General features: G+C 46.3%; 7 protein-coding genes across 12 annotated transcripts; 5 read left to right on the top strand and 2 right to left on the bottom strand.

The window, feature by feature from the left end:
- Window positions 1-203: 203 nt before the first annotated feature.
- On the top strand, window positions 204-6,065 carry LOC111065857 (methionine-R-sulfoxide reductase B1). Of its 5 annotated transcripts, none has more exons than XM_022354292.2 (4): window positions 204-427; window positions 2,397-2,552; window positions 2,635-2,799; window positions 5,378-6,065. In XM_022354292.2, the coding sequence occupies exons 2-4, from the start codon at window positions 2,441-2,443 to the stop codon at window positions 5,599-5,601; spliced, it is 501 nt and encodes a 166-aa protein (XP_022209984.2). In that variant the 5' UTR covers window positions 204-427; window positions 2,397-2,440; the 3' UTR covers window positions 5,602-6,065. The 5 variants fall into 5 exon arrangements, with proteins under 5 accessions (XP_022209984.2, XP_022209982.2, XP_022209983.2 ...); XM_022354290.2 differs by lacking the exons at window positions 204-427; window positions 5,378-6,065 and adding exons at window positions 1,027-1,297; window positions 3,607-3,895; XM_022354291.2 differs by lacking the exons at window positions 204-427; window positions 5,378-6,065 and adding exons at window positions 1,027-1,297; window positions 3,628-3,894.
- Window positions 6,066-6,445: 380 nt separating this feature from the next.
- On the top strand, window positions 6,446-9,112 carry LOC111065854 (thiamine transporter 1). Its single transcript, XM_022354283.2, has 5 exons — window positions 6,446-7,374; window positions 7,442-7,524; window positions 7,590-7,891; window positions 7,958-8,537; window positions 8,604-9,112. Exons 1-5 carry the CDS (start codon window positions 7,249-7,251, stop codon window positions 8,863-8,865), a joined length of 1,353 nt encoding a protein of 450 aa, XP_022209975.1. The 5' UTR covers window positions 6,446-7,248; the 3' UTR covers window positions 8,866-9,112.
- A 907-nt stretch (window positions 9,113-10,019) lies between these two features.
- LOC111065855 (thiamine transporter 2) lies at window positions 10,020-11,992 on the top strand. 2 transcript variants are annotated; one of them, XM_022354285.2, is made up of 6 exons: window positions 10,020-10,220; window positions 10,298-10,577; window positions 10,645-10,946; window positions 11,009-11,343; window positions 11,407-11,648; window positions 11,713-11,992. In XM_022354285.2, exons 2-6 carry the CDS (start codon window positions 10,369-10,371, stop codon window positions 11,975-11,977), a joined length of 1,353 nt encoding a protein of 450 aa, XP_022209977.1. In that variant the 5' UTR covers window positions 10,020-10,220; window positions 10,298-10,368; the 3' UTR covers window positions 11,978-11,992. The 2 variants fall into 2 exon arrangements, with proteins under 2 accessions (XP_022209977.1, XP_022209976.1); XM_022354284.2 differs by lacking the exon at window positions 10,020-10,220 and having other exon boundaries at window positions 10,294-10,577.
- Window positions 11,993-12,281: 289 nt separating this feature from the next.
- Window positions 12,282-15,405, top strand: LOC111065853. Its single transcript, XM_022354282.2, has 8 exons — window positions 12,282-12,452; window positions 12,516-12,643; window positions 12,748-12,898; window positions 12,963-13,150; window positions 13,217-13,820; window positions 13,876-14,236; window positions 14,295-14,605; window positions 14,672-15,405. The coding sequence occupies exons 2-8, from the start codon at window positions 12,525-12,527 to the stop codon at window positions 14,984-14,986; spliced, it is 2,049 nt and encodes a 682-aa protein (XP_022209974.1). The 5' UTR covers window positions 12,282-12,452; window positions 12,516-12,524; the 3' UTR covers window positions 14,987-15,405.
- Window positions 15,406-16,415: 1,010 nt separating this feature from the next.
- On the bottom strand, window positions 16,416-20,293 carry LOC111065852 (protein AF-9). Its single transcript, XM_022354280.2, has 3 exons — window positions 20,159-20,293; window positions 19,410-19,651; window positions 16,416-19,337 (listed from the first exon to the last, which is right to left on the bottom strand). Exons 2-3 carry the CDS (start codon window positions 19,594-19,596, stop codon window positions 16,597-16,599), a joined length of 2,928 nt encoding a protein of 975 aa, XP_022209972.2. The 5' UTR covers window positions 19,597-19,651; window positions 20,159-20,293; the 3' UTR covers window positions 16,416-16,596.
- A 121-nt stretch (window positions 20,294-20,414) lies between these two features.
- LOC111065839 lies at window positions 20,415-22,012 on the top strand. The gene has a single exon (XM_022354267.2). The coding sequence runs from the start codon at window positions 20,571-20,573 to the stop codon at window positions 21,975-21,977; it is 1,407 nt and encodes a 468-aa protein (XP_022209959.2). The 5' UTR covers window positions 20,415-20,570; the 3' UTR covers window positions 21,978-22,012.
- Window positions 22,013-22,228: 216 nt separating this feature from the next.
- Window positions 22,229-23,640, bottom strand: LOC111065840 (myb-like protein P). Its single transcript, XM_041594985.1, has 2 exons — window positions 23,040-23,640; window positions 22,229-22,971 (listed from the first exon to the last, which is right to left on the bottom strand). The coding sequence occupies exons 1-2, from the start codon at window positions 23,551-23,553 to the stop codon at window positions 22,334-22,336; spliced, it is 1,152 nt and encodes a 383-aa protein (XP_041450919.1). The 5' UTR covers window positions 23,554-23,640; the 3' UTR covers window positions 22,229-22,333.
- Between the last annotated feature and the right edge of the window lie 692 nt (window positions 23,641-24,332).

Raw genomic sequence — 24,332 nt, 5'->3', positions numbered from 1 at the left:
TCGATAGGAAAAACATCGCAAAACGTATATTGATGGTGTATTTATTGAGAAAGAAAGTCCTTTATGTAGCCAAGCATGTTATATTAAATCGAATTGAGTAATATGATTTTCCTCGGTATATTATGAAAACGAGAAGGATTATTTTTGAGGGTCTGACGGTATATTTGCTCGATAAATCCGCGGTCACACTGCATACCTATGTCGACGCGCGCATCAGCTGTTTGCTGCTGTTTCAAGCTTTTTTGAATTAACTTTTCCATTTCCCTTTGCTGCGTAACAACGACGCGCGCTTGTTAGTCCGCGTGCACGCTCTACATAGCCCACAAAGTTATAAACAAAGGCCAAAAATAGAAATAAACTAAAGCCACAGCAGCAACAGCAGCAGCAGCCGAGCACTGAAAAGCAACACAACACACATTTTAAGCAGGTGAGATATATTTTCTAGCGCCGTCCCACTCAATTCAAGGACACTTGACCAGTCCCAGTCCCCCGCCCCGTAAGTGTCCATGGGGTATAGTCATATTTGGATTTGTTCTGACATTGAAGGAAATTGTGTGTGTCCCCAGGTTATGAGCAGAGCGTTGGGTTGGGTTCTACGAGGTAGACAATTTTCTTTTAATGAGCGTGTGCAATTGAGCAACAACGGCTTTCTCTCTAATGCGCTTTCTCCCGTGTGAACATACACACATGTACACACATAGAAGCAGGCAAAACAAGCTGCACAAAAATAGAACGGATAAAGACGGAAGTGGCAAAAATTGCATAAATATTAGTTTTGTGTGGGTGTTTTGGTGGACAGGCCAAGAAATATTAGACAGAAGGTAAGGCAGTCCGAAAGTGCAACCACTGTGTTTACCCATAAGCGAATGCAGCTAAATGCATACATACGATTCGTTCAAGTAATTAAAATATACAGTTTCCGACTAGCCAGAGAGAGAGAGAGTGACTGCCCCCTACCTCCCAAATGAATATACCTTTGGCCTGTCATTGACTTTCCCGTTTTTCCCATGTTGTTTTGCTCTCGCCATTCACATCGAACGAACGGTGATTAAATAACAAGCCAGTGCCAAGTGCAGCAAAAAGCAGGCACCGTTAGTCGCCGTCTCCACCTCCACCTTCTGATTGTCACTTTACTTTAAATTTTCGACTGAAAAGTTAAAAATGTTTTCACTTTCTCGCCACGCACTGGGGCACACACGAAATTTCGCACTTATTGCAGCTGCCAGGTGGAGACAACCCAATCCATTAGTCGGAGTGGTCGCTGCAGCTGCAGTGCCCATCGCACGCTGCTTTGCAGGTGAGTCTGTCGGCAGGGAATGGGGCGGGGAGGGTGCTCCTAGTTATGGGCTTGGTCTGGGTCCCCGTGTGGGTGTGTCCAGGCGGCTTCCATGCCATGCCACACAACAGATTTCATTCATTTGTTAAGCCAATTTATATAGAAATCAATCGATTGACCAATATCTAATTATAGACGGAATTTTCTAGTTCAAATTTTCTTGTGCATTCCTTATGCACGCGAAAATACCCTGGCCCCCTGCCCCTGATCAATTCCATTTGGTTTTGTTATTTGCACGAAATTAAATCATTGTCTACGACACAGTCGAGTGGTTTTTTTTTCTATTAAAAAACCAAATTAAATTAGACTGTTTCGCCCCCTCCACTCCACTCTAACGGGTCTTCCCCTCTGTATGCTGTATGTATTTTGTTTTGTTTACACTCAACGAACGGTGGGCGCCGCCACTTTGTTTTATTGCAGCATTCAGCTATTTTTAACCCAATATGCATGCGTTTCTTCACTCTATTTGTAGTATGTAGTTCCATGCGTTTCTTCACTTTATGTGCAGTCGGATGCGGTGCTTCTCCTCTGCCTGCACTTAACCAATCTGTTTACACCTCCACCAATTAGGTTTATTGTCTGCTTTGGACTTTGTATACAAATTGTTTGGGGACGGGCGAGTGCATTTTGTGGGTACTCTGAATATTTGTAGCAGTTTGTTGCGTACATGTGCCCTCACAGTCTGCTTTATCAAGGGAAAATAAACATCCACTTAATTTCTTTTATTTACCAAAACAAGATGATTTTGGGATTTCTAAAAAAAAAACGTACATTTCGCAATTCATGTCTGATAGTACTAGTAGGCTGCGGTTTCTTATCGCCAACAACTTGCTTTTAAACTAACAAATTATGATTGCCCAAGGTTTAGTGGAAAGGTCTGCCTGATATGTGAAAGATTAAGGAAGCTTAGCGACAAGAAATGTAGTTAAGATCTCACCCCACAGCACTTCCCATAATTATACAATTTCCATTGCTCAATTGGTGGTAAACTAAGCAGCACATATGTACATGTAACATAACTTAACCGCAGCTTAAGTACATTTTCCGTTTTAAATTACAGACAGCGACGAGGGTAAGACGACGAATCCCAGTAAAGCCAACAACATGGAGAATAAAAGCGAAAAGGTTACCGTGAACAAAGAGGAGCTGCGCAAACGCCTAACACCACTGCAGTATCAGGTTACCCAGGAGGCAGGCACTGAGCGGCCCTACACAGGTGCACAATCCATTAAGAAACAACACTTTGATATCCGTAAAATAAAAACAAGCCACTAAACTGTGTTCAAATTCCCCCACAGGTTGCTACAACAAGCACTACGAGAAGGGTGTGTATCAGTGCATTGTGTGTCATCAGGATCTGTTTAGCTCGGACACGAAATACGATTCGGGCTGCGGCTGGCCGGCGTTCAATGATGTCCTCGACAAGGGCAAGGTAACCCTGCATCGGGATGCCAGCATACCAGGTATGTAGCCTCGGTCCGTTTAACTTAGTCCGACTGTCCTAGCCGGCTAGACAATGTTTAGCACTCTTAGATGTTATTTGCAAAAAAAATTGTTTTCTTGCGTTGAGTTTCTATATCATTTGCCGTTTCCGTTGCCATACAATAATCAAAGTTTGTGTTGAGCTTAGGAGCGATACTAGCCACAGAAAAAGATAACAAGATGTTTTGATTACCTGTAATATACGACATAAAGATAGATTAAAAGACACTTTAGTTTTATTTTAAGTTCTATAACCAAACAAAATGATTTGCAAAATGATTTCATTCTAGTTCTGTTCCCCGTTCTCTCTTTTTTGGTTTGTTTGTTGCTTTTTATTAATGTTATGTTACGGCTTGGTTTTGTCTTGAAATTCTGGTACATGTGCCCTAGAGTTCACTGTAGTTGTGCCGTTCGTTAGACGCTTGAATGCCGAACTGTGTGCATCGGGCATTGATGATGTTTTTGTTGTTGTTGTTGTTGTTGTTGCTGTTACTGTGATGTGATGTTTGCTGTTGATGAACCTGAATGTGCAACTAACCGAAGAAAGACTAAGACTAAAAATGAATTCCTAATTGAGTATTATTCTTTTATTCACATCTTTTTTCCCACCCAAAAAAACTAAAAAACAATAAAAAAAAAACCTCTCTAACTTTCTCCAAAAATTTCCAACAACAAAAACAAATGCAACCAAAATTTCATATATTTTGTCTCTCTCTGCTGCAAAAAAACAAAAATAAAACAAAACACCCTTGCCCCCCGAATACCTTTTAATATGATTAAAACAACAGTAGTCATTTCAAAAACGTTAGGCATGGTACGCACTGAGGTGCGCTGCTCAAAGTGCTCGGCACACATGGGCCACGTCTTCGACGATGGACCACCGCCCAAGCATCATCGTTTCTGTATCAACTCGGCGTCGATAGTTTTTGTGAAGAATGCAGCGGCACCGACAGCCGCCTCCACGACGACATCGTCCAAGAAATAATGCTCGATCCTGTGTAGTGTGTAGCGACCACCTCAAAACACCCCCAAACAAAAAAGAAAATAAACAGAAGCTAATGAAGATGGAGGATGGAGGATAGAATCTCAAGCAGAATTAACGTGTTACAACAACAGATATTTAGATATTTTATAGGAGTTTATTATGCAACAAAATGTTCGTAAAAACAATGCTTGTCAAAAGATATTGTATGTGTATGTATGATAAATACTTAAATGTATTTATGCAATGAGGAGTGAGAGATAAATATTGTATTTCATGAAAAAAAAAAAAAAAAAAAAAAAAACAAAAAGGGTCTGATATACTCGGCATAACGATCAGTCTGAAGTTCCTTGGTTTGGTTTAAGTATATTTCATTTTTGGTTGAATTTTCCATCCCATCCTTCACGCGACTCTCTACTGTCTTTCGGTTTCAATATATGACCCACCCACAAAATCCATACAAAAACTAAACTTAATTATCATCAGGCACGTACACAAAAGCTTAATTACCTTCCCATCATTCTCGTATCGATCATACATACATAGTTCCAAGGTCAGTCGTCGCTATATTTGGGTTAGGGAGCCATAGCCACTGTGTATACCGGATATTATTATATTTTGATGGTGCATTCATTTGTTGTTTTGGTTGTTATTTTTTTATTTTGCTTCTTACTCATGCCAAAAGTATTTTATTTTGTTTCTACTTACGTGTTTTTATAACATAATGCAATACTACCGTATCCAATCCCATACATACTATATTACATATTTAAATATAGTGTCAAACAAACTGAATAATGTGTACTTTCGTATATTTTCTATTTCTCTTTTTTTTAACTCGCTTCAAAAATACCAAACAAAAAAACTATATGTACGCCTATAAACGTTCTTTGGGGGTTTGTTTTGCTAACAACAACTACAATTACACACCCACGAAATCCATTGTTAAAAATTGTAACAAAAACACACTCACACACACACAACCACACACACACATGATGCATAAACATTTTGCTTTATTAACCGCATAATGATTATATACACCGGATCTGCAAATACAACCAAAAAAAAAAAAAAATGAATCATTCGTTACGTTATATGTCATCCATCTTTTTGCCTCATTTGACGTCCATTCTTTTTTCGTCGCTCTCTCGATCTCGCTCTCTGCTGCACTTGCACCTCTCCTTCTTCACTCCTCCCTTCTCCATGGCCTCCTTGTCACCTGACATTCTCTCTCTTGCTGTCTCCGCTGCACTCACATTAATTACCGTTACCGTTACATTTACTGTTACTTCTCTTCGCATTCGATCGCTCTCTCTTTTGTTGTCTGACTCTGTACCCCTTGCTCCCGCTCTCTTTTACTCTTCGCTTTTCATTTCATTCATTTTGCAATCTATTTTCTTTAAATTGTTTTTTTTTTTTTTAATAAAAACTTTAACTTGATCTGCAAAAAAAATATTAAAAAAAAACCAAAATTATTGTTAAAAAAAAAAACAAACAAAAAATTGCGCTATATAAAATCAAACACAAAACGTATCCAATTAATCTCACAATTTGCAAAAATACAAATTACAAAGGGGGCAATATTTTACTACTAATTGCACATCCAGAACGCATACGCACCGAGGTACGCTGCGCCCGCTGCAACGCTCACATGGGACACGTATTCGAGGATGGACCCAAGCCAACGCGCAAGCGCTACTGCATCAATTCGGCGTCCATCGAATTTGTGACGGCGGATCCCACAGCGACAGGAGCGGCGGCAACCGTGGCCACGCCCACGCCCATTGCACAGCAGTAAATTGGGAGGCGGGCGAGGAAGGAGAGATTGGCCAAAACAATCAACGAAACGAATCAAAAAAAAAATGGTGTGACCGAGTTACCAAGAGCCTGTGCGAAAGGAGTCGAAACGAAACTACTCTAAGTTGTTGCTGTTAAGACGTTTTTTTTACATGTATTTTCTAACTATTTCCGCAAGTGTGGCCAATTTTAGCTCGTAGTCCAGTCCAGTCATTCGAATGTCCGTCTGGGAAACAGTTTGTCCAACGGCAGCTGTCCGTCATATGTATTGTGTGTTTGTAGGCGTTAAATATTTCCTGGGAAATCCTCCGAGTGTTTTGTGTAAATAGCTAACGTTTTTTCATAATTAATTTGTTTGTTATACATACAGTACCGATTACCCGAACCACCACCCCTGTACAACATTTGAAACACATTACTAATTTTAAAGTGAGCGCGCTAAATAAACGTGTATTTTTTACAATATATAAACATCTGTTTTCATTGCGGAGAGAGAGGGTATAGTTAAATGATTTTAAGCAGGCATTGGAAATGCAGAGAAAAAAGCAATCGCGCCCACCATATCACATAGTAGCTGCTGCCATAGCCAAAGGATAGTTCATAAAGTGAGTTCTTGGAGCCATAAAGACAGCCCAACTAAGCCTAATACGTAGGTAACCAAATGAGCTTTCCTACTGCCTATCCAAATTTTAAAAAATCTAATAATATCCTTGGGTACCTAAAGCTTCGGTTCCCAAAGCCCTCCTTTGATTCTAGTTGTTTTGTTGTTATTGTTTTTTTCTGACGCAATTGCCATTCAGGTGGGAACAGCTACAGCGCTTCGCGGTGTTATAGCCAATCACTTGGCTGGCAAGTCTCGCGCACTGCACAGATGCTGCGCTGCGCTGTTGCTCTGTCGCGTCGTTCTGTTGCGTTGTTGTGATGTAACAGGCCAGGCGACAGCATGAAATCAAAGTTTATTCATGGCCACACAATTGATTTTAATTGATTTGCGGTTGTTCCATGCATTTGTTGCTTTTATAAGGTACATTATAATTCGATATAAGTGTTGTTTTTGTGTGAAAAATCGATAACAAAAAGTTGTGAGAGAGAGAGAGCTAGAAAGTTCTTTGATTCGATCTTAAAGTCAACAGCGGCCACACGTGTAGGGTGTCTGAAAATTGATAGCCTGTACCCACCTGTACGCTTCGATCGAACAGACAGATATACGTATATATACGTATTATGTACAATGTGTGATTGCTTGCGCTTAAATGTTTATTTGACATTCACAAAGTAAACGTGTGTGTGCGAAACGCCGGTTGTCGTGGCGTTAGGTGCTGTTCTGTTCATTATAAATCTTTGAATTATCTAACAATCGTTTGAACAGAGATTTCCGTGTAAATACAAAAATATAAATAGGGTTGTTTAGAGTGATAATGGCCATCCAGAGAGTGCAAAGATTAGATTGAATGCCGGTGTCCATGGCCTGATACAACAAATGGGGTCTCTGTGTATCGCTAAAAAGCGCTTAACCAAACAACAAAGCCCAACCAGCAATTCATTCCACGAATGCGGAAAGCCAGATCCAACCTAACGGCATACGCTATACGCTATACCACCTTACGTTACATTACGTTACGCGCGCTACCGTTACACAATTGCCACAATGAAAGAGTGGCTGAAAATTTCCTGCCTGCTATGCATCTTTGGATGTGTGCGCGAGATCCGACCCTCAGAGCCGTACGTCACGGAATTTCTATTGGGTCCCTGGCGTAATATCACCGAAACTCAGGTGAGTGAAAGGCACACTCAAACTATAATATTATACCAAACAAAATAATATTAAATCTGTTTTACAGCTCACCCATGATGTCTATCCCGTGGGCACATATGCGTACATGGTGCAATTGGTCTTTGTATTCCTCATAACCGACTTTCTGCGGTAAACCGAAATGAATTCTCAAACAAGATATTTCCAACTAAACGTCTGTACACTTCGTTTTGCAGCTACAAGCCGCTCATCATCACAATTGGAGCCACTGGTGTAATCATCTGGAGCATGCTCATCTGGAGCACTAGCTTGTTGTCCCTGCAGATTCTGGAGGTCTTCTATGGCACCTACATGGCGGCAGAGGTGGCCTACTTTACGTACATCTATGCCAAAGTGGATAAAAAGTATTATCCCCGCGTCACCTCGCACACAAGAGCTGCCATGTTTGTGGGAAAGTTGGTATCCGGCATTACCGCCCAGCTGATGATCAATCTGGAGCTGATGAACTACAAGGAACTCAACTATATAACGCTGGCCAGTGAGTGACGGTGGCATCTGCCTTACCAGTACAAAGAGATTTATTTTCCATATGTTCCATTTGCAGCTCAAATTATGGCCATGCTGTGGGCCTTTGGTCTGCCCCGAGTGGACAAGAGCCTGTACTTTCATCGCGAGGAGACGTGTGACACACCAGAAGCCATATCCGATCAGTCATCGTATACGCAAACCGAGTTGCCAGGTGATTCCAGCATGGAGGTGTCCAGCCAGACACAGCCGAAGTTGCTTAGGGCCATGCTTTTGCTGTGGCTTCACTTTCGAAGTGCGTATACCAATGGCCGCGTGATCCAGTGGAGCCTTTTGTATGCCATCGGCCTGGCTGGCTACCTGCAGGTCACCTACTACATGCAGATACTGTGGAAAGTGATCGAACCAGAGCCGTTGATAGCATGGAACGGAGCTGTGGATGCAGTGCTAACCGCATTGGCTGCACTGAGTGCCTTGGCCGCCGGTTATCTGCACACAGATCGACTTAGTTCGCGCACAAGTCTGCTTATTTTGGCATTCTTCTCTGCGTTGGAAGGAGGCTGTGTGCTAATCTGCTGCTGGACAAACAATATCTATTGGTCCTATGTGGGATTTGTGTTGTTTGGTGCCCTCTATGGATTCACCATCACAGTGTCCAGGTAAGATAAACTCTATGACCCTGCTCAGAGATCTCTATTTAATTATGTTTCCCCAATTCGTTACAGCGCTGAGGTGGCCCGGCACCTGCAGGAGGATAGCTTTGGTCTAGTGTTTGGCTTCAATACGCTGATTGCACTCATTTTCCAGTCCCTGCTGACCATTATATTTGTCACAGAGACGGGCTTTGAACTCGACGCTGTGGGACAGTTCACGGCCTATGCCTTCTATTTCATTGCCGTGGGCATTCTCTATTTGATATCAGTTCTCGTGGAATATCTCTGGTTTCGAGCAGCCACCAGGGAGAAGCTGGACGATACTTTGGAATAGTTTTAGATGCATTTAGCAAACGTACTTAAAGTCACCTGTTGGTGGTGCACAAATTTAATTAGTTTAAGTGAAACCTGTTCCTTTAAGTTCTCGTTTCTGCGATTTCTCTGTACGATAATGTGATTGTATTCCAGGAAAGATTGATGGAAAAAGTTTAGCTAATCATTGTGTAGATATGTTCCATATATAGAAAGCAAACCCCCAATCTGTCTCAAGTGTCGCGGAATAAAGACCTGCTTTTATAGACCATCATTGGCGTATTTACTTGAGTGGCCGTGCTAATCATATAATTAGCTGATAGTTTATAATCGCACACAGCGATTGCATCAAGATCAAGTTGTGTCTTGTGTACCCAGCTAAAGGTTCATCTTTATCAAACTGAATGGGTAATAACACACACAACGGCACAGCAGTTCTGCACTTTGGATCTTCGTATAGGTATTACCCTTACCCTTTGAGGGCTTGTTTATGAACGACAATTCTACTATAGCCTATAATTTTGAAGGGATGTCATCGCTATGGCTTATAAATATGGATATATCTACATATGTGCATAGGTTAGTCTTGCCGGACATATTTCAATTTGTACGTGTGGGTATGTACGAACCAGTTGTAGCTTTGCTCTCTGCTAAGCTTTTGCGGAATGTCTCCAGGTTTCAGACAGTGCCTGCTAAACGAAGACACCGGATATATTATTAAATGGGTATGCACTTTATCCCACACTGTGCACCACAATTTATAATATTTTAATGGAAGCCTTTTATTGTATCACCTCTCGAAATTATGAATTTTATATTGATGCAATTAACACATCGCAAAAAAATATAGTTTGCCTTTTTGGAACTTCAAATTTGACCTTCGAAAGCTATTAATATTCCCCCGGCGTCATGGTGCGATTCTTTTGGCCTTATCATGGTAGTATGGGCTACCACGCATATTACATGAGATTTTGATCGAAGTGCTTTTAACTTATCAGCGTAGAATTTCACTTATGAGAGTTTCGTGGAGGAAACCGCAATTGTTAAGAACTGTTAAGTTAGACTAAAAGATTCACTTAAGTGCTGTGCTAATAGTCTAATTAGCTGATAATTATAATTTCATGGAGTGGGAACGGATCACCCCGGCTGCATCGTGATTGTGCTTTGGCTATGCTGACAGCAAATTAGCGGAAACTTTTCATCGGATCTCCCTAGCGGCTCCTCCTCGATGTGTGTGAAGTCAGCGACAGGCAGGCCCACAGACACATTGCGACCAGTCCATGTAGGTTTTGCTCGTTGCAAAAATCTAGCGTCGTGTCGAATCGCGAGTTGTGCTGATTATAAAGACGTCGAAACGAAATCTCTATAGTCAGAGAGGTACCCTCATAGCCCCCCTCCCCGCAACTGACTGGAAGAATGTGTAATTATTTTAATAGGTTGTCTACGCTTTCTAGACACCGCACTAGCATTATCGCTGGAGAGCAGTATCTATCGCGTTTAGATTCGAATTGGCAGCCGCAGCGGGATGGAGTCGTGGCTGAAGATATCGTGGGTATTATGCATATTCGGTTTCCTGCGCGAGATCCGTCCCTCGGAGCCGTATCATGCGGAGATATTGATGAGTGACTGGTATCAAGTTACCCAGGAGGAGATCAATCGTTCCGTCTATCCCGTGGGCACCTACTCCTATCTGGCTCTACAAATCTTTGTCTTTCTCATCACAGACTTTCTCAGGTAAGCCATGCATGCAATAATGCAATTGCAGCAAGGTCAGATCTCTCATCATCTTTTCTGTCATCAGATATAAGCCTGTGATCATTGCCAATGCCCTGACGGGCATCTTAGTCTGGAGTACGCTGCTTTGGACTACAACACTGACGGGCCTGCAGGTGGTTGAGGTGTTCTACGGCTTCTATCAGGCCGGTGAGGTGGCCTACTATGCGTACATCTATGCCAAGGTCGAAAAGAAGCATTATCCGCGTGTCACCTCCTACACCCGTTCGGCCATGTTCCTGGGAAAGTTAGTGGGCGGCCTCCTCGCGCAACTTATGATTGGCATGCAGTGGATGGTGTACCGGCAGCTCTACATTATCAGCATTACAAGTGCGTACAGTTCCCTGGAGAATTAGATGTTCTATAATTCAACATTTTACTTTTTCCTGCAGCTCAAGTACTGGCGCTTGTTTGGTCATTCGGTCTGCCAAAGGTCGAAAAGAGTCTGTATTTCCATAGCCAATCGGGCGCTGGGAAAAATGACACAAAGTCCGAGGCAGGAGCCATTGAGAATGGTTCAAATAAGCCAGAGGAAACGGTGGCAAAGCCTTCAGCTGCCACAAAGCAAAACTTTCATGCCTTGCAGCTACTTTGGTCCCACTTCCACAGCGCCTACACAAATCCCACGGTGCTGCAGTGGAGTCTATGGTATGCCATGACCCTGGCGGGCTTTCTCCAGATCAGCACCTACATGCAGGTGCTGTGGAAGTCCTACAATGAGCCTCCAGTAAGTGTACGCAGATAGAGTAGTAAATAGTAGTGTATACAATGTTTACAATCTGCTTACCAGATTGCATGGAATGGAGCTGTGGACGCTGCACTGACGGCCCTGAGTGCAATCTTTTCGCTGCTGGCGGGATACTTTCCTGCAAGTCGCCTGAAGACGCGCACCAGCTTTCTGACGATAGCTTTGCTGTCCCTACTGGAGGGTGGCTGTATATTGCTGTCATCTTGGACAAGCAATATATACTATTCCTACCTGGGCTATGTTCTTTTCGGCGGTTTATTTGCTTTTACCATAACGGTGGCCAGGTTTGTCTTCATGCTCAATCTCTTCTCCTTTGCCAATGTATGCCATGTATCGCTCTTCTCTCAGCTCTGAACTGGCCAGCAACCTGGTGGAGGACAGCTTTGCCTTGGTCTTTGGCTTCAACACTTTTATTGCGCTCCTTTTACAATGCATCTTGACTTTTGTGGTTGTTTCGGAAAATGTCAATCTCAATTTGAACGTTTTTGAACAGTTTACCGTTTATGCCTTCTATTTTATGGTGGTTGGCATTATTTATTTTATAGTCACTTTACTGCAGTGCGCCTGGTCTTGTGCAAGAGGCCCTAAAACCAATAAAGAGGTTGTAAATTGATCATTTTTTTGGCTTGAATTCGGCCACTAACCATTAAGTATGGTTAGTGATTCGGCCCTTTGTTTACAATTAATATCGGTGGGATAACATCACAAACCTCATGATCGATAGAACAAAATTCTCGATATCGATGCATCGAATTCAAAATATATGTATGCAAATACAAATATAGGGAATAAGCAAACTTGTATTGATTGGTTAAAGTATATCCAAATGGAAATAAACCAATTTAATTAAAGTAAACCACAAAATTCTAGAAACAGAAGTATCGTGCATCACAAATGGTTCATCTCCGATATATTGGTAATACTTCCACCTCTATCGCCCGGCTAGTTGTTGGTGCATTGCGCGAGTTTTGTTGAAAAATTTAAACAATGCACTTGAGTGCAATTACAATTAATTAATTACCGTTTTGTGTCACTGCATGCTGCAATACAACACCAGCTGCCGAATCAGCAATACGTGGATACGAAACGTGAGTACGCTGCCCATACCCAACGATACAATGACCTTTACGCCCGAAATTTTTTGTTTACAGCCATAAAAAATGAGAGTTTTACGCCGTGGGACGGTACAAAAAATTGCTGTGGGCCTCTGCCTGGTTTTGTTGCTCGTTTCCTTGTATGTGTTGCACGAAGAGCGGGATGTGGATAAAAATGTTAAAATGTATGTATAGGTATATATTTGCACAAGCAATGTGTGGGTGTGTGTGCCCTGCAGATAATCATTTATTTATGTCTTTTGTTTGTATATGCATTTCTCATGTGTAGCGAAATTATCGAGCGGTCAATTAGGTCGGCCATGAATCAAGGCGAATGCCGACATCCACACCTACCCGTGGATAATCCCGATATCATGCAATTCTACAAGCCGGTGGGAAAAATACAATGCGGCGATGGACTGGACTGGGTCATGTGCGAGGTGTTTGCGGGATAAATGTTTTGCAATGCTTATGACTACCTCCTCTTAATCTCCCGCTCTGTAGAAGTCCATTTGCTTTGTGAGGCCCGAGATTGCTGCCAGTCACGAGGATGTCATTTGCTCGTATACGGATATCATACGCAAGTCTGACTACAAGGTGCGCTTTGGGCGAACGCTGCGAATGAAGGAGCCGTATGTCCTGCAGAGCAGTGACTTTGTCAAAGTATCTTGCCGCTCGGGCAGCGGTCAAAGGTGATGATTACCTCGCAGTTCCCTGCCTTGGCTGGCTGATAGCATTTGCTTATTTTCTACCCACAGCTGGTTCGGTATGGCCCATGGCATCCGTGATACTGTGCAACGACCGCTGGCTGCCAATTTTGCACCAAATCTGGCTGTATTGCCACCCGAGGCAGTGGCCCAGGCCCAGCCTCAGATGCAGGAAGTGCCCACCGCCTCGTTCTACAATGTCCTAATGTTCGGCTTCGATTCGCTGAGTCGCAACGCCTTCATGCGCAAACTGCCAAGAACGTACGAATATCTAACCAACCAAATGGGCGCCACCGTGCTGAAGGGATATAATATTGTGGGCGATGGCACGCCACAGGCGCTGGTGCCACTGCTCACGGGCTTTACGGAACTGGAGCTGCCAGAGACAAGGAAACGATTTTCGGGATCGGGCAGCGTGGATTCGTATCCCATGATTTGGCAGGATTTTGCACGTCTCGGCTACATGACTTCCTTCAACGAAGATTTACCCAATGTGGGCACCTTTACGTACCGCATGAATGGGTTTCAATCGCAGCCCGTTGACCACTATTTGCGCACTTATTTTGTGGAGGCAGAGCAAATGGCAGGCGACAGCCAGCCGAACTGTATTGGCCATCAGCCGGATCACATCACCATGCTGGAGTACACCAAGAATGTAAGTCCTTTGGCTTCAGCAGTTCCCACATATTTTTTGAGAATTTTGTTTTTAGTTTATGCTTAAATATCGGGATGCACCGCGCTTTGTCTTCAGCTTTCATGGTGGACTCTCGCATGATTCCATCAATCTGGTGGGCGCCGCCGATGATGATGTACACGACTGGCTGGTGTCGCTCAAGGAGAGCGCCCTGCTGGACGACACCATTCTCATTTTTATGGCAGATCATGGCAATCGTTTTGCCGAGGTGCGGGCCACCCTGCAAGGCAAACAGGAGGAGCGATTGCCGTTCTTTAGCTTTGCCTTTCCCGAGTCCTTTAAGAAACGCTTCCCCCAGGAGTACAAAAACTTTCTGGCCAATGAGCAGCGCCTCACAACGCCATTCGATGTGCATGCCACACTGAAGCATATCATTCGTAGGTCCAAAACATTCTAGCTTAATGTGGAATCATCTCAATTGATTCATCTCCACAGAGCTGCAGACTGCCAGCGATGAAGAGTCGACGGTCGAGAGCAACGACATATTCCCCAAGCCCAGCACGGCGGCCATACACATCTCAGAATTGGCTCGAGGACGTGCCATCTCGCTGCTGGAGCCCATACCCAGCAATCGCTCTTGTGCCGATGCCTATATAGAGCCTCACTGGTGCGCCTGCCTCAATTGGCGCCCACTGCAACTGAATGACACTCAATACTCTGGCATCATACTCAAGTTGGCTCAGAGCATTGTGGACACCATCAATGCAGCCACAGCCGAGCAACGACAGCTCTGCGCTCCCCTCGAGGTTTGCCACGACAACACGACAAACCATTTTGGAGATGTTTTCTTAAGTTTTTGTTTACCCTTTCAGTTGCTTCGCGTTAATTGGGCGTTGCGGCTGCAGCCGCACAAGGAACTGCTGCAGTTTAAGACAAACAGCGACAGGGATGGCTTCCTGGCGGATATGACCGGCCAGACGGAGGTACACGATGAGATGTATCAGCTGCAGCTGATCACACAGCCCGGCAATGGGCTGTACGAGGCCAGCGTGGCGCACAATCTGCAGACATTCAGTGCCACAACGAAGCTCACGGATATCTCGCGCGTGAATAAGTATGGCACACAGGCCAGATGCATTTACGATCGTGATCCCGAAATGCGAAAATATTGCTATTGCCGCGACTAGTCAACATGCACTCTCTCTAGTCATTAGTCACAAAAAAAAAAACCAAACACAGAGATCTGCTAATCAATTAGCTCGAATAGTACTCGAATATGCACTGCTGTTAGGATATTGTTTTCCTTTTTAGTTCTAGCATTTGTAGTTTCCTCTCCACAATGTTTTCATTTGTAGCCCCATAAGACTAAGCTCTCTTGTTAGGCATTATGTTTGAAACCTCTGCCTCAGTTTTTGTATTAATAGTTCCTTAACTCAAAACGAATGAAAGTAGAAACTAATTATTTTGTATTTATACACATGTAGAGAAACCAAGTAACGCTCTCTCTCTCTCTGAAACCAAATACCGAAGAACACACATCTATATAGTATATATATATATATTTTTGTATAGCACTGTATTTATAGTATGCCTGTATGTATTTTTTATTTGAATATTGATAAACATTTCTTCACATACAGACATTTACGATAAGTATGTATATACGCGTAAGGGGGTGTTTTGTTTTGGGAATTTGGGAATGGGCACCTCTGAGCATTGACCTCTTCACTGGGGGGCTGGGTTGGGTTGGGTTGTGGTTAAAAATTAACTTTTGTTTGCGTAAATTCGTAATCGCGTATATACAATACTAAACACCTGCACTAAACTTTACTTTCCTTTGGTTTTGATGCGTGATTATACGTATCCATGTCATAACTACATACATATGTGTATTTCAAGGCGGCTGGCACGAGCATTTCGCACTCGTTCAATAGAATCCTTTACGGGGACTGGGCTGTCTACGGCACTCCATCATTCTACTGCTGATATATTATATATCCGGTAATACCTTAACGTGCATAATAAATTGGGGGTGTACATATATATATATATATATCGTATCTTATCTATGTAGATATAACTATAATACTTGCTTCAATTTCAGTTTCAGTTTAGTGTTGTTTTTGTTTTTTGTCTGGCTAAGGATTCTTCGGAGGGTTAATAAAACATAATAATAAAAAAGAACTAACCAAAGGCGTAATTAATTGTACAAAAGTAATAATTTATTTGCATAGTTAAATACTCAATAAATTAAAGAGTAAAAAGTATCAAAAAAGATCATCTTACCAAATATGAATGTAGATACATTATAAAAAAAAATAAAAGTACTTTTATAAGCGAATAGGAAACCTAAAAGAATAATATTAAAAGCATAAAATAGGGGTCTTAGATGCAAATGAGTCTCGAGCTAAAGGATCGCGTAATCAAATCTTCAATATATATATATATATGTATATGGGGTAGTATCGTATATATGGGAATTATGGATAGGTGTGTGTGTGTGTGTGTGCTTATAGATAGCCTTCCTGTGCATCGAGAGAGATAGAGTGGGACAGTATCGCATACTGCTGCTTGCTTATTCTGGCCTCTAACTTAACGATCTAAACGAAAAGGGGAAGGGAACGGGAGGGCATGGGAGAACCTGTGCTGTGGGTGGTGGTGGCTGGGGCTTACACAACTTTTTAAACCTAAAACTTCTTTAAATTGTATTGATTTGGTTATGTGCATGAGGGTTTTTTTTTGTGTGCATCGTCTAGCTGTAGAGAGCTGGGGCGGCGGCGGCGTTGCCCATTTGGTGTCACGAGACGGAGGTGGCCAGAAACTCCTGCAGCCGCTGCACAGTGACACGATCCAGCTTGCACAGATCAAAGTCAAAGGTCTTGTGCGTGATCTCGTAGCAGCCGGTGGCCGCAATCATTTCGACAACCTGTTGCAGCTCCTCGTTGTCCTGCAGCGTCATAATCTTGTGATGCAGCTCCTGCAGCTCGCTTAGATATTCCGTCGGCAGGGATGTGGTGCTCACCTGCAGGGATGGCGTCATCTCAGCCGGCGAGTGTCCGCTGCTGCTGCTGCTATTGTTATTGTTGTTGTTGTTGTTGTTCAGGCTGCTGGCTGTTGTCGCTCCACCGCTGGAATGGCTATTGCTGGGCGAGGATGGTGGCGGCGGCAGGAATCCCGATCCTGCACCACCAGCGACAGCCACAGGCACCAGAGCTGTGGAGTTTGCATTCGAGGGACGCAGTGAGGGCGATTTGGATTTCTCACGCGGCGCCTTGTTCTGTTCCTTTTTTGAGGGTTTCACCGGTGGCTCTATAAAGCCGCCCCCACCACCTCCACCGCTGCCGCTGTTGCTGTTCTGTGAGCTGCGACGATTCCGTTTCTTTTCCTCTTTGTCCGGCTTTGTCTCGGACTTGTCCGCCGCCTTGGTGTCCGGCGTTCTGTCTGCCCTTTCGGCTTTCTCGCTCACATTCTTCTCTGGCTTTTCGCTCGGCTTTGGCTTTCCCTTGTGCTCTTTGCCCGCCGATTTGGCATCTTTACCGGATGCCGCACCAGCTTTGACCGCCTGTGTCGTTGGTTTCTGTTGGCTGCTCCTCGCTGGCAGATCGGGAAAACTGCTGTTGGAGCTGTCCGAGTGCTGGAGCGTGGCCGCTGCCGCCGCGGCCAGGGCACTGGTGGCAGCCAGATCCGGCGCCGATTGTGCAGAGTCCACATCGCTGAGGTCTAGATTGCTTGGAGCTTTGTTCTGTCCCGGCTGTGGATGCGTCTGTGGCTGCTGCTGCTGATGCTTGCCGCTGTGCTTGGCCTCTGCCTGCTTTTCCCCGGAGGCCTCTCGCTGGCGTTTTTCATCTTTGCTGGAGGCCTTCTCCTTGGATTTCTTGTGTTTCTCCTTCTTGCTGCTGTTGGCATTGGCACTGGCACTGGCACCGGCACCGCTGGGTGCAAATTTCTCCGTTGTCGTGGCCTCACCGCTGGGACTTGCGGCTGTTGTCTTGGGCGACGGCTCAGCCACTGATGGCTTCTCTGCAGTTGCTCCTGCTGCTGCTGCTGCTGCCGCTGCCAGCTGCTGTTTGTCTTTCTCCCGCTCCTTGGGCTTCTCCTTGTCCTTTTCGCGCTCGCTGCGCTCCTTATCCTTGTCCTTGCTCTTGTCCTTCTTCTTGTGCTTGTGTGACTTCTTGTTGTTGTTGTCTGCATTGCCATTGCTCGTCCCCTTGTCGGCCTTTGGATCAGTGGCTGCTTTCTCTAAATGCTTCGCAGCGGCCGTCGACGTCGCATCCTCTTTGTGATCGCCGCCCTTCTTGCCGCTGCTGGCCATGCTGCTGCTGCTGTTGCTGCCCACTGAGGTGGGCGTCGCCTTGCCCGTCCCGGAGGCGCTCTGATTGGGCGCTGCCAGATGGTGCTGCTGTGGATTGCCAGCGGCCAGCGGACTGTCGGTTTGGCCAGTGCGCTCATCCTTGGGCAGCCGCTTGTCTTTGTGCTCCTCGCGCTGCTTCTCACGCTCCCGCTCCCGTTCGCGCTCGCGTTCACGCTCCTTGTCCTTTTTCTCCTTCTTGGATTTCTTGTTGGAGCTGCGCTCCTTGTCCTTGGATTCTGATTTGCCGGACTTGTGGTCATCGCGCTCCTTGGATCGCGAGGTGGGCACTGCCAGAGCAGTGGACGCATCAGTGGGCGTCTTCTTGGGGCTGGGCGCACTCATTTCGGTCTTGCCGGGCTTCGGACTTGCCGTACGCTTCACCAATGCCGAGGCATTGGCCAGCACCAGGGCCGTAGAGGAGGGTGTGCTGCTTGAGCTCTGCTCACGTTCACGCTCCTTGTCGCGGGACTTGTCCTTCTTCGACTTTTCCTTGTCGCGATCATGCTTGCCGCCACCCTCGCCGGATTTGCTTGATTTGCGATCCTTGTCCCGGCCATGGCGATCCTTCTTGTCCTTCTCGCGCGGCTTTTCCCCGCTGCTGGACTTGTCGCGCTCCTTGCTCGACTTCTCTTTGCCATCGTGTGAGCCGCTCTTGCCACTGGCGGGCGCCGCTTTGCCCTCCGGCGAGTGTTTTGGGGGTGCGGCAATGGCCAACATATTGCCGCCGTTCCCCTTGGTAATGGGCGGGCCAAAGAGCGCAGAGAAGGCACTCGTCTTCCCAGGATCCGGATCGTTGCGCGACTTGTGCTTCTTGATCGGTGCCGCATCGATGGTCAGGGCACTGCTGCCCCCACCCTTGGCCTTCACAATGGCCACCTCGTTGTTGGGTCCGTCGCCACCGACGCTGGGCGATAGTGTCCGACTGAGGCTGCTTGGGCCGATATTGGCACCAAACACAGGCACTCCGCCGCCGCGCATCAGCTTGGCGCGAAAGTCCTCGGAGGGGGCATCAAAGACGTGTGTCTTCACCTCGACATGATGACGCGGTGGCCCCGTCTGCTGCAGCTCCAGATCGTACTGGTACATGATGCGCTTGGGCTCGTCGCGATTACGAAAATATATTTCGACTGGCAATAGGAAGCCGGCATATCCCGACTCCTGTATGGCATACGGTGGCTCCTTGATGACTGCATTCGAGAATCGAAAGAAACCAATTAAACAAAAACTCGTGCCAGGCGGGCCCTGTTCCGGACACTTACCTCGCTTCGGCTTGGGAAAGGACTCGTGCAGCAGAAAGACAACCTTCTCCACAAAGGCACTGATGTCCGCCTTGTTCACGCCCTGCACGTAGATCTCCCAGTCGTGGGTAAAGGCCTGTGGATGTGGGGTTTTCTTGCTGCGCAGCTTTGACGTGTGGCCAATCTCAAATTGCACCTTGACCGCCATTCCTCTGTGTAGAGCATCAAACTCCGATGTCTCCGGCACGGTTTCCGTTCAAGTGCTGCAACAAAACAAACAGAAGCAACACTCTTACAACATGCCTCAAACAGCCCGCCAAAATCGATGCGGGGATTAGTGTGGTGTGTGAAAAAGAAAAATAAACTCGTTTTATAATAGCTGAATGACAGATTCCTATTGGCGCCGAATTAAAATCAAAATAATTCGCCAATGCTTGTGGCACGCCGCCCTGCCCTGCTGCTGCGTCCCGCAGACGGGCAGCAGCGGGCTCAGGGTGCATGCGTGCTGGCTTCTTGCAACATTTCACGTCCGCCTTCGTCTCCAGCCAGCTTTGAGAGCTCTTCCGGGCACCTGGGCCCAGTCGACAATATGGAATAATTAATAGCTATAAAGCCATTGATCCGTTTTTGTGTTATGTTTCCTGCTTAAACCGAAATGTTATTGTTTGTGTGTGCCTCCACATTGTGGGCCCTTTTCTCGATGGCAAGCTTTCGCTTTCGGGTCATGTTTTTCTGCCACAACAATTGCGCTTGCACAATTCTCTACTTACTATCTGCACGGGGCGCACTCGCATGTATGTGCACACTATTTTCGCATAAGTAACAATATTTATTGTTGATATATACAGAAATTCGCGGAAAACGGAAGAACACACACAAAAAAAAAAACTATGTTGCCTAAAACAGTTCCATTGATTCAGTGAGAATGAACTGGTTCACTCATGACTTATGGTATATCGGTATATTACTGTATATTTTTGTGGTATATTACGGTATATTTGTGAGGGTCTGACATGAACCAGTTCCGTGAGTTTGGTTCACAACTGAGCCACAGACAACACTTAAAAGAACATTTGGAAAAACAATAAAAATAAAAATGTTTTGCGAAAATGTCTGAAACGTAAGTGTATTTGATGAGTCTAGCCAAACCACGCCCAGGATCCCAACCCAGAGCAGAGCACAATGACGGGTGAATTTGGCAACAGTCAGTTTGTGTCCAGTAATAATGCGAATGCGAATGCCAGCTGCAGTGCATCGCGTTGGCTAACGGAGGAGGTCTTCAAACTAATCGATGTTGTGCAACGCGATGAGGCCATCTACAATCCCAGGCACAAGTATTACTTCTGTCGACCGTACGTGGAGAACTTCTGGAGGGAGGTGGACCTGAAGCTGGAGAAGAATCCCGGCGCCAGTCTTGCCAAATGGACCAATTTGCGCATTTCGTTTCGGCGCGAGTATACCAACTATCTGGAGGAGAAAGTTCCGCCCTGCTGGTCGTACTTTGATCGTATGTTCTTCCTGCATCCGTATCTGCGCAAGAAGCACCAGCAGCCCAAATCGCTGGACACCCAGGTGCAGGATGCCCTGGCGCATCTCTCCAGCCTGTCGAATCGCATGCAAAGGGAGCGCACCGTGACCACCATCGGTACCACCACCAGCAGCACCAACCAGCCGACACCCTCGTCTCTGCAGAGTCCTCAGCCGCAGCCGCTGGACAACTATTTGGACTACTTCGACGAGAATGAGCCAAACAACTCGGAGCTAGAGGACCTCATAGAGGAGGAGGGACGCAATCGGTATCACAGCCAGCTGGACAGCAACGATATCAAGTCCGAGTGCGAGGAGCCAGTGGATGATTTCGAGCAGGGAACGCCAGACCATGACGAGGACGAGCCCGAAGACCATGAAATGCATAAAATGGCGCCCACTTCTAGTGTGGCTGCGGCAGCCACCTCGTCCGCGGCCGAGGCCCACCGACGTTATGCCCCCCAACAGCCGCACACCAATCGAGTGCATCACAATCGTCTCCAGCTACGCTTGTATCCGGACGAAGTGCGTGCCAGTCGCCCACGGTCGCAGGAGTTGCCACCGACCGCTGCTGCTGCTGCTGCTACAGTGTCAGGTGTCAATTTCCCTGCACAGCCCACGACCCATTTGAACATTTCCTTTGTACGTCCAACGTTTAGCAAGCCCGTGGATCTAGTCAGCACCACAACGCACAGCGGAGGAGCGCTTCCTGTCGCGCCTTCCGAAATGGAACTACCAACTCCATCGAATTTAGCCACAGGAGCCACACCCATGGCAGGCACGATGGCCAGTAGCAGCAGTGGCAGCTATTTGAGCCAGCGGCATCTGCACGGCCATCATCAGGCGGCGCCGTCGTCGCTGCGTCTGGAGGCAAACAACTCGGCTGGCCCGGTGGCGAATGGAGGTGGCGGCGTCGTGGATTTGTGCGACTGCAAGACCGATTCCGATGCCATGTTTCTGATGAGCCTGCTGCCGGACATACAGAAGCTGAATGGGCGGGATCGTGGTAAGATTAAGATTGCTTTCCAGAACATACTGCAGGATTATCTATATCCTGACTAGGCGTGGCCATAAGGTACGATCTCTATCCACACAGCCAGTCGCTCTGTGTATAATTTTTGTTGGCTTTTAGCATGTGAACCAAACGCGGCCCAGCCGCAGAGGTTTCAATTCTTTTACTTACATTATGTAATCCCCCTTTAAGCTTTGCTGTGCAAGAACAAAGTATCCTTAACACACGTTTTGAACACTATCAACTATGTTTATTTAAGTGTATAAATATTTATAAATATTTAACGTTTAACACAAGAATAAATTCATTCGAAATTTAGGCGATATAATATGGCTATAAATTAACTAGTGCAGTGCAGTGCGGTGCTGTGCTGTGCAGTGCATTGCCCTTCGACCTATCACATTCCTCACTCGAAGAGCTTCAGCTCGCGGGATATCTTCTTGATCTTATTATCCAGCGTCTTGTCCTCGTGCTCACATATGTAATAGTGCCTCGAGGTGCACTCCTGGCCATAGTACACATAGCTATGCTTGCCAGCATTGTAGCTGAGGCGCAGACACCGCCCTTTGCCCTCGATTTGCATCGTATTGTTGAGCACTTCGCTGCTTTCGTCTGATGTGTCCTCGGTGCTATCCACCAGATTGGAGGCCGTGGCATTCTCGCTCTTCTGTGCCATGGCTATCGATGTCAGATTCGTGTTGGGATTCACAGGCTTGGCCGAGTTGGACCAGATCCACAGCAGACCGGGATTGAGGCCACCCAGCCAGTAGTCGCGGCCCCTGTGCGCCGGCTGATTCAGCAGATAGGCCATAATCTCCTCGTTCTCCGATACCTTTTCGAACTCCGCCAGATGCGAGTTGAGGGCCTTGCAGGCAGAGTTCGCTGTCTTCCAGTTGACCTGCTGCTGGCTATTGATGTGGTAGCAGTTGTCGCTGATGCGCGTGAAGTTCGTGGGGCAGGGATCCTTCACCTCCTTCTGATTGTTGCCAGCCATCAGGTAGTAGATCAACTGCTCTGACCGCCGCACGCGACTCTCCAAGTAATCTGAAAGCATTTCATGGTTCACGGTTGAAAGGGAAAGTTTTCTTTTGACTGGCTTCTAGTTGCATTACCAACACGATAGACCAGCTTCTCGATGGCACCCAGCAGATACAGATCATTCTCGGAAACGGCACGGAATGTTGTCGGCTGGCCACTGCCCTGCAGATGCTGTTGCTGCTGTTGCTGCTGCTGCTGCAGGGGTACTGGCCGCAGATGCTGCTGCTGCGGTGGAGGATTTGGATTGGGATTGGCTCCGCCAGAGCTGCCGCCAATGCCAAAGAGCTGCTGCAGAAATCCAGGCTGCTGACGCTGCTGCTGTTGCTGCTGCTGTTGCTGCTGCTGCTGCTGTTGTTGCATGTGCTGCTGCTGCTGTTGGTGCAACATTTGATTAGTCATCGGCCGGAACTGTGGATTCACAATGGGACTCTGGCTCTCCACGGGCTTGCGCAAATGCGGCTCCAGCTCCACAGCCTCGCCCATACGCCGCGTGATGTAGATGTTGTTGCCGGGACGCTTATAGGCCGACGAATGATAGTTGAGGGGTCCATTCATGGACATGCTCATGCCCATATCCCCGCCACCCATATACGGCAGATCCTTGGATGTTCGCTGGCTGCTGCTTTGGCTGTGAGGATTTTGGAAAGAAGTCAAACGGTGATCTCAACGGGAAACCCTAAGCCATTCAAAACACACACACCTCAAAACATAATCTTCGAGAAACTGCGACCAAATGGGAGCGTCCGCCTCCGCCACTGTGAGTGATTCATTCGCGTGTTTTTGCATATTTTCACCATCGCTGTCATTACATAAGACGTACGAGGGCCCATGGCTTAGCAGGCATAAAAATACCAGGTAAACAGCAGCCCCAAGCCGAAGCCCAAGCCGAAGCCGGATGGCTGTCTGTTTGCTAGCCGGTGACATATGATGGCTGATGGATACGCACTGTTTGTATGGTGCCCCCTTCTCACGGACACAACAGAGCACTACTTGGCGATTCAAGTCGCGCGCGCGGACCACAAGCACTTTCGATTTCGATGCGTTTTCCGTGCGGTTTAGGCCGCCTCCGTTGTTGGTTCGTGGTTCGTTTCTGACTGAAATGAAGTTTAAAGCTGAAGCCGCAGCTTGGTCTAAAGCCGGTCGTCGTCTCCAGCTGTCGCTGTCTGAGTCGCTGTCAATGGCCCATGGCAATGGCCCTGACTTGTTGTGGAGAGCCGCTCGCTGCTGCTGCTGCGGCTGCTGCTCACTGAGAAATGCAAAAATTTCACTTTCTCCCTCGGTTCAAGCTCTTTACAAATGTAAGTCATTGGGACTGGGCTGTTCGTAGAGTATTTATTTCCAGCGTACCCGTAGCAGCGTAGCTTTGT

The sequence above is a fragment of the Drosophila obscura genome, unplaced genomic scaffold (assembly GCF_018151105.1).
Source record: "Drosophila obscura isolate BZ-5 IFL unplaced genomic scaffold, ASM1815110v1 contig_4, whole genome shotgun sequence".
NCBI classification, from domain to species: domain Eukaryota; kingdom Metazoa; phylum Arthropoda; class Insecta; order Diptera; family Drosophilidae; genus Drosophila; species Drosophila obscura.
The sequence above is the reverse complement of the archived record's forward strand: the minus strand, read 5'-3'. Positions and strand labels throughout refer to the sequence as shown.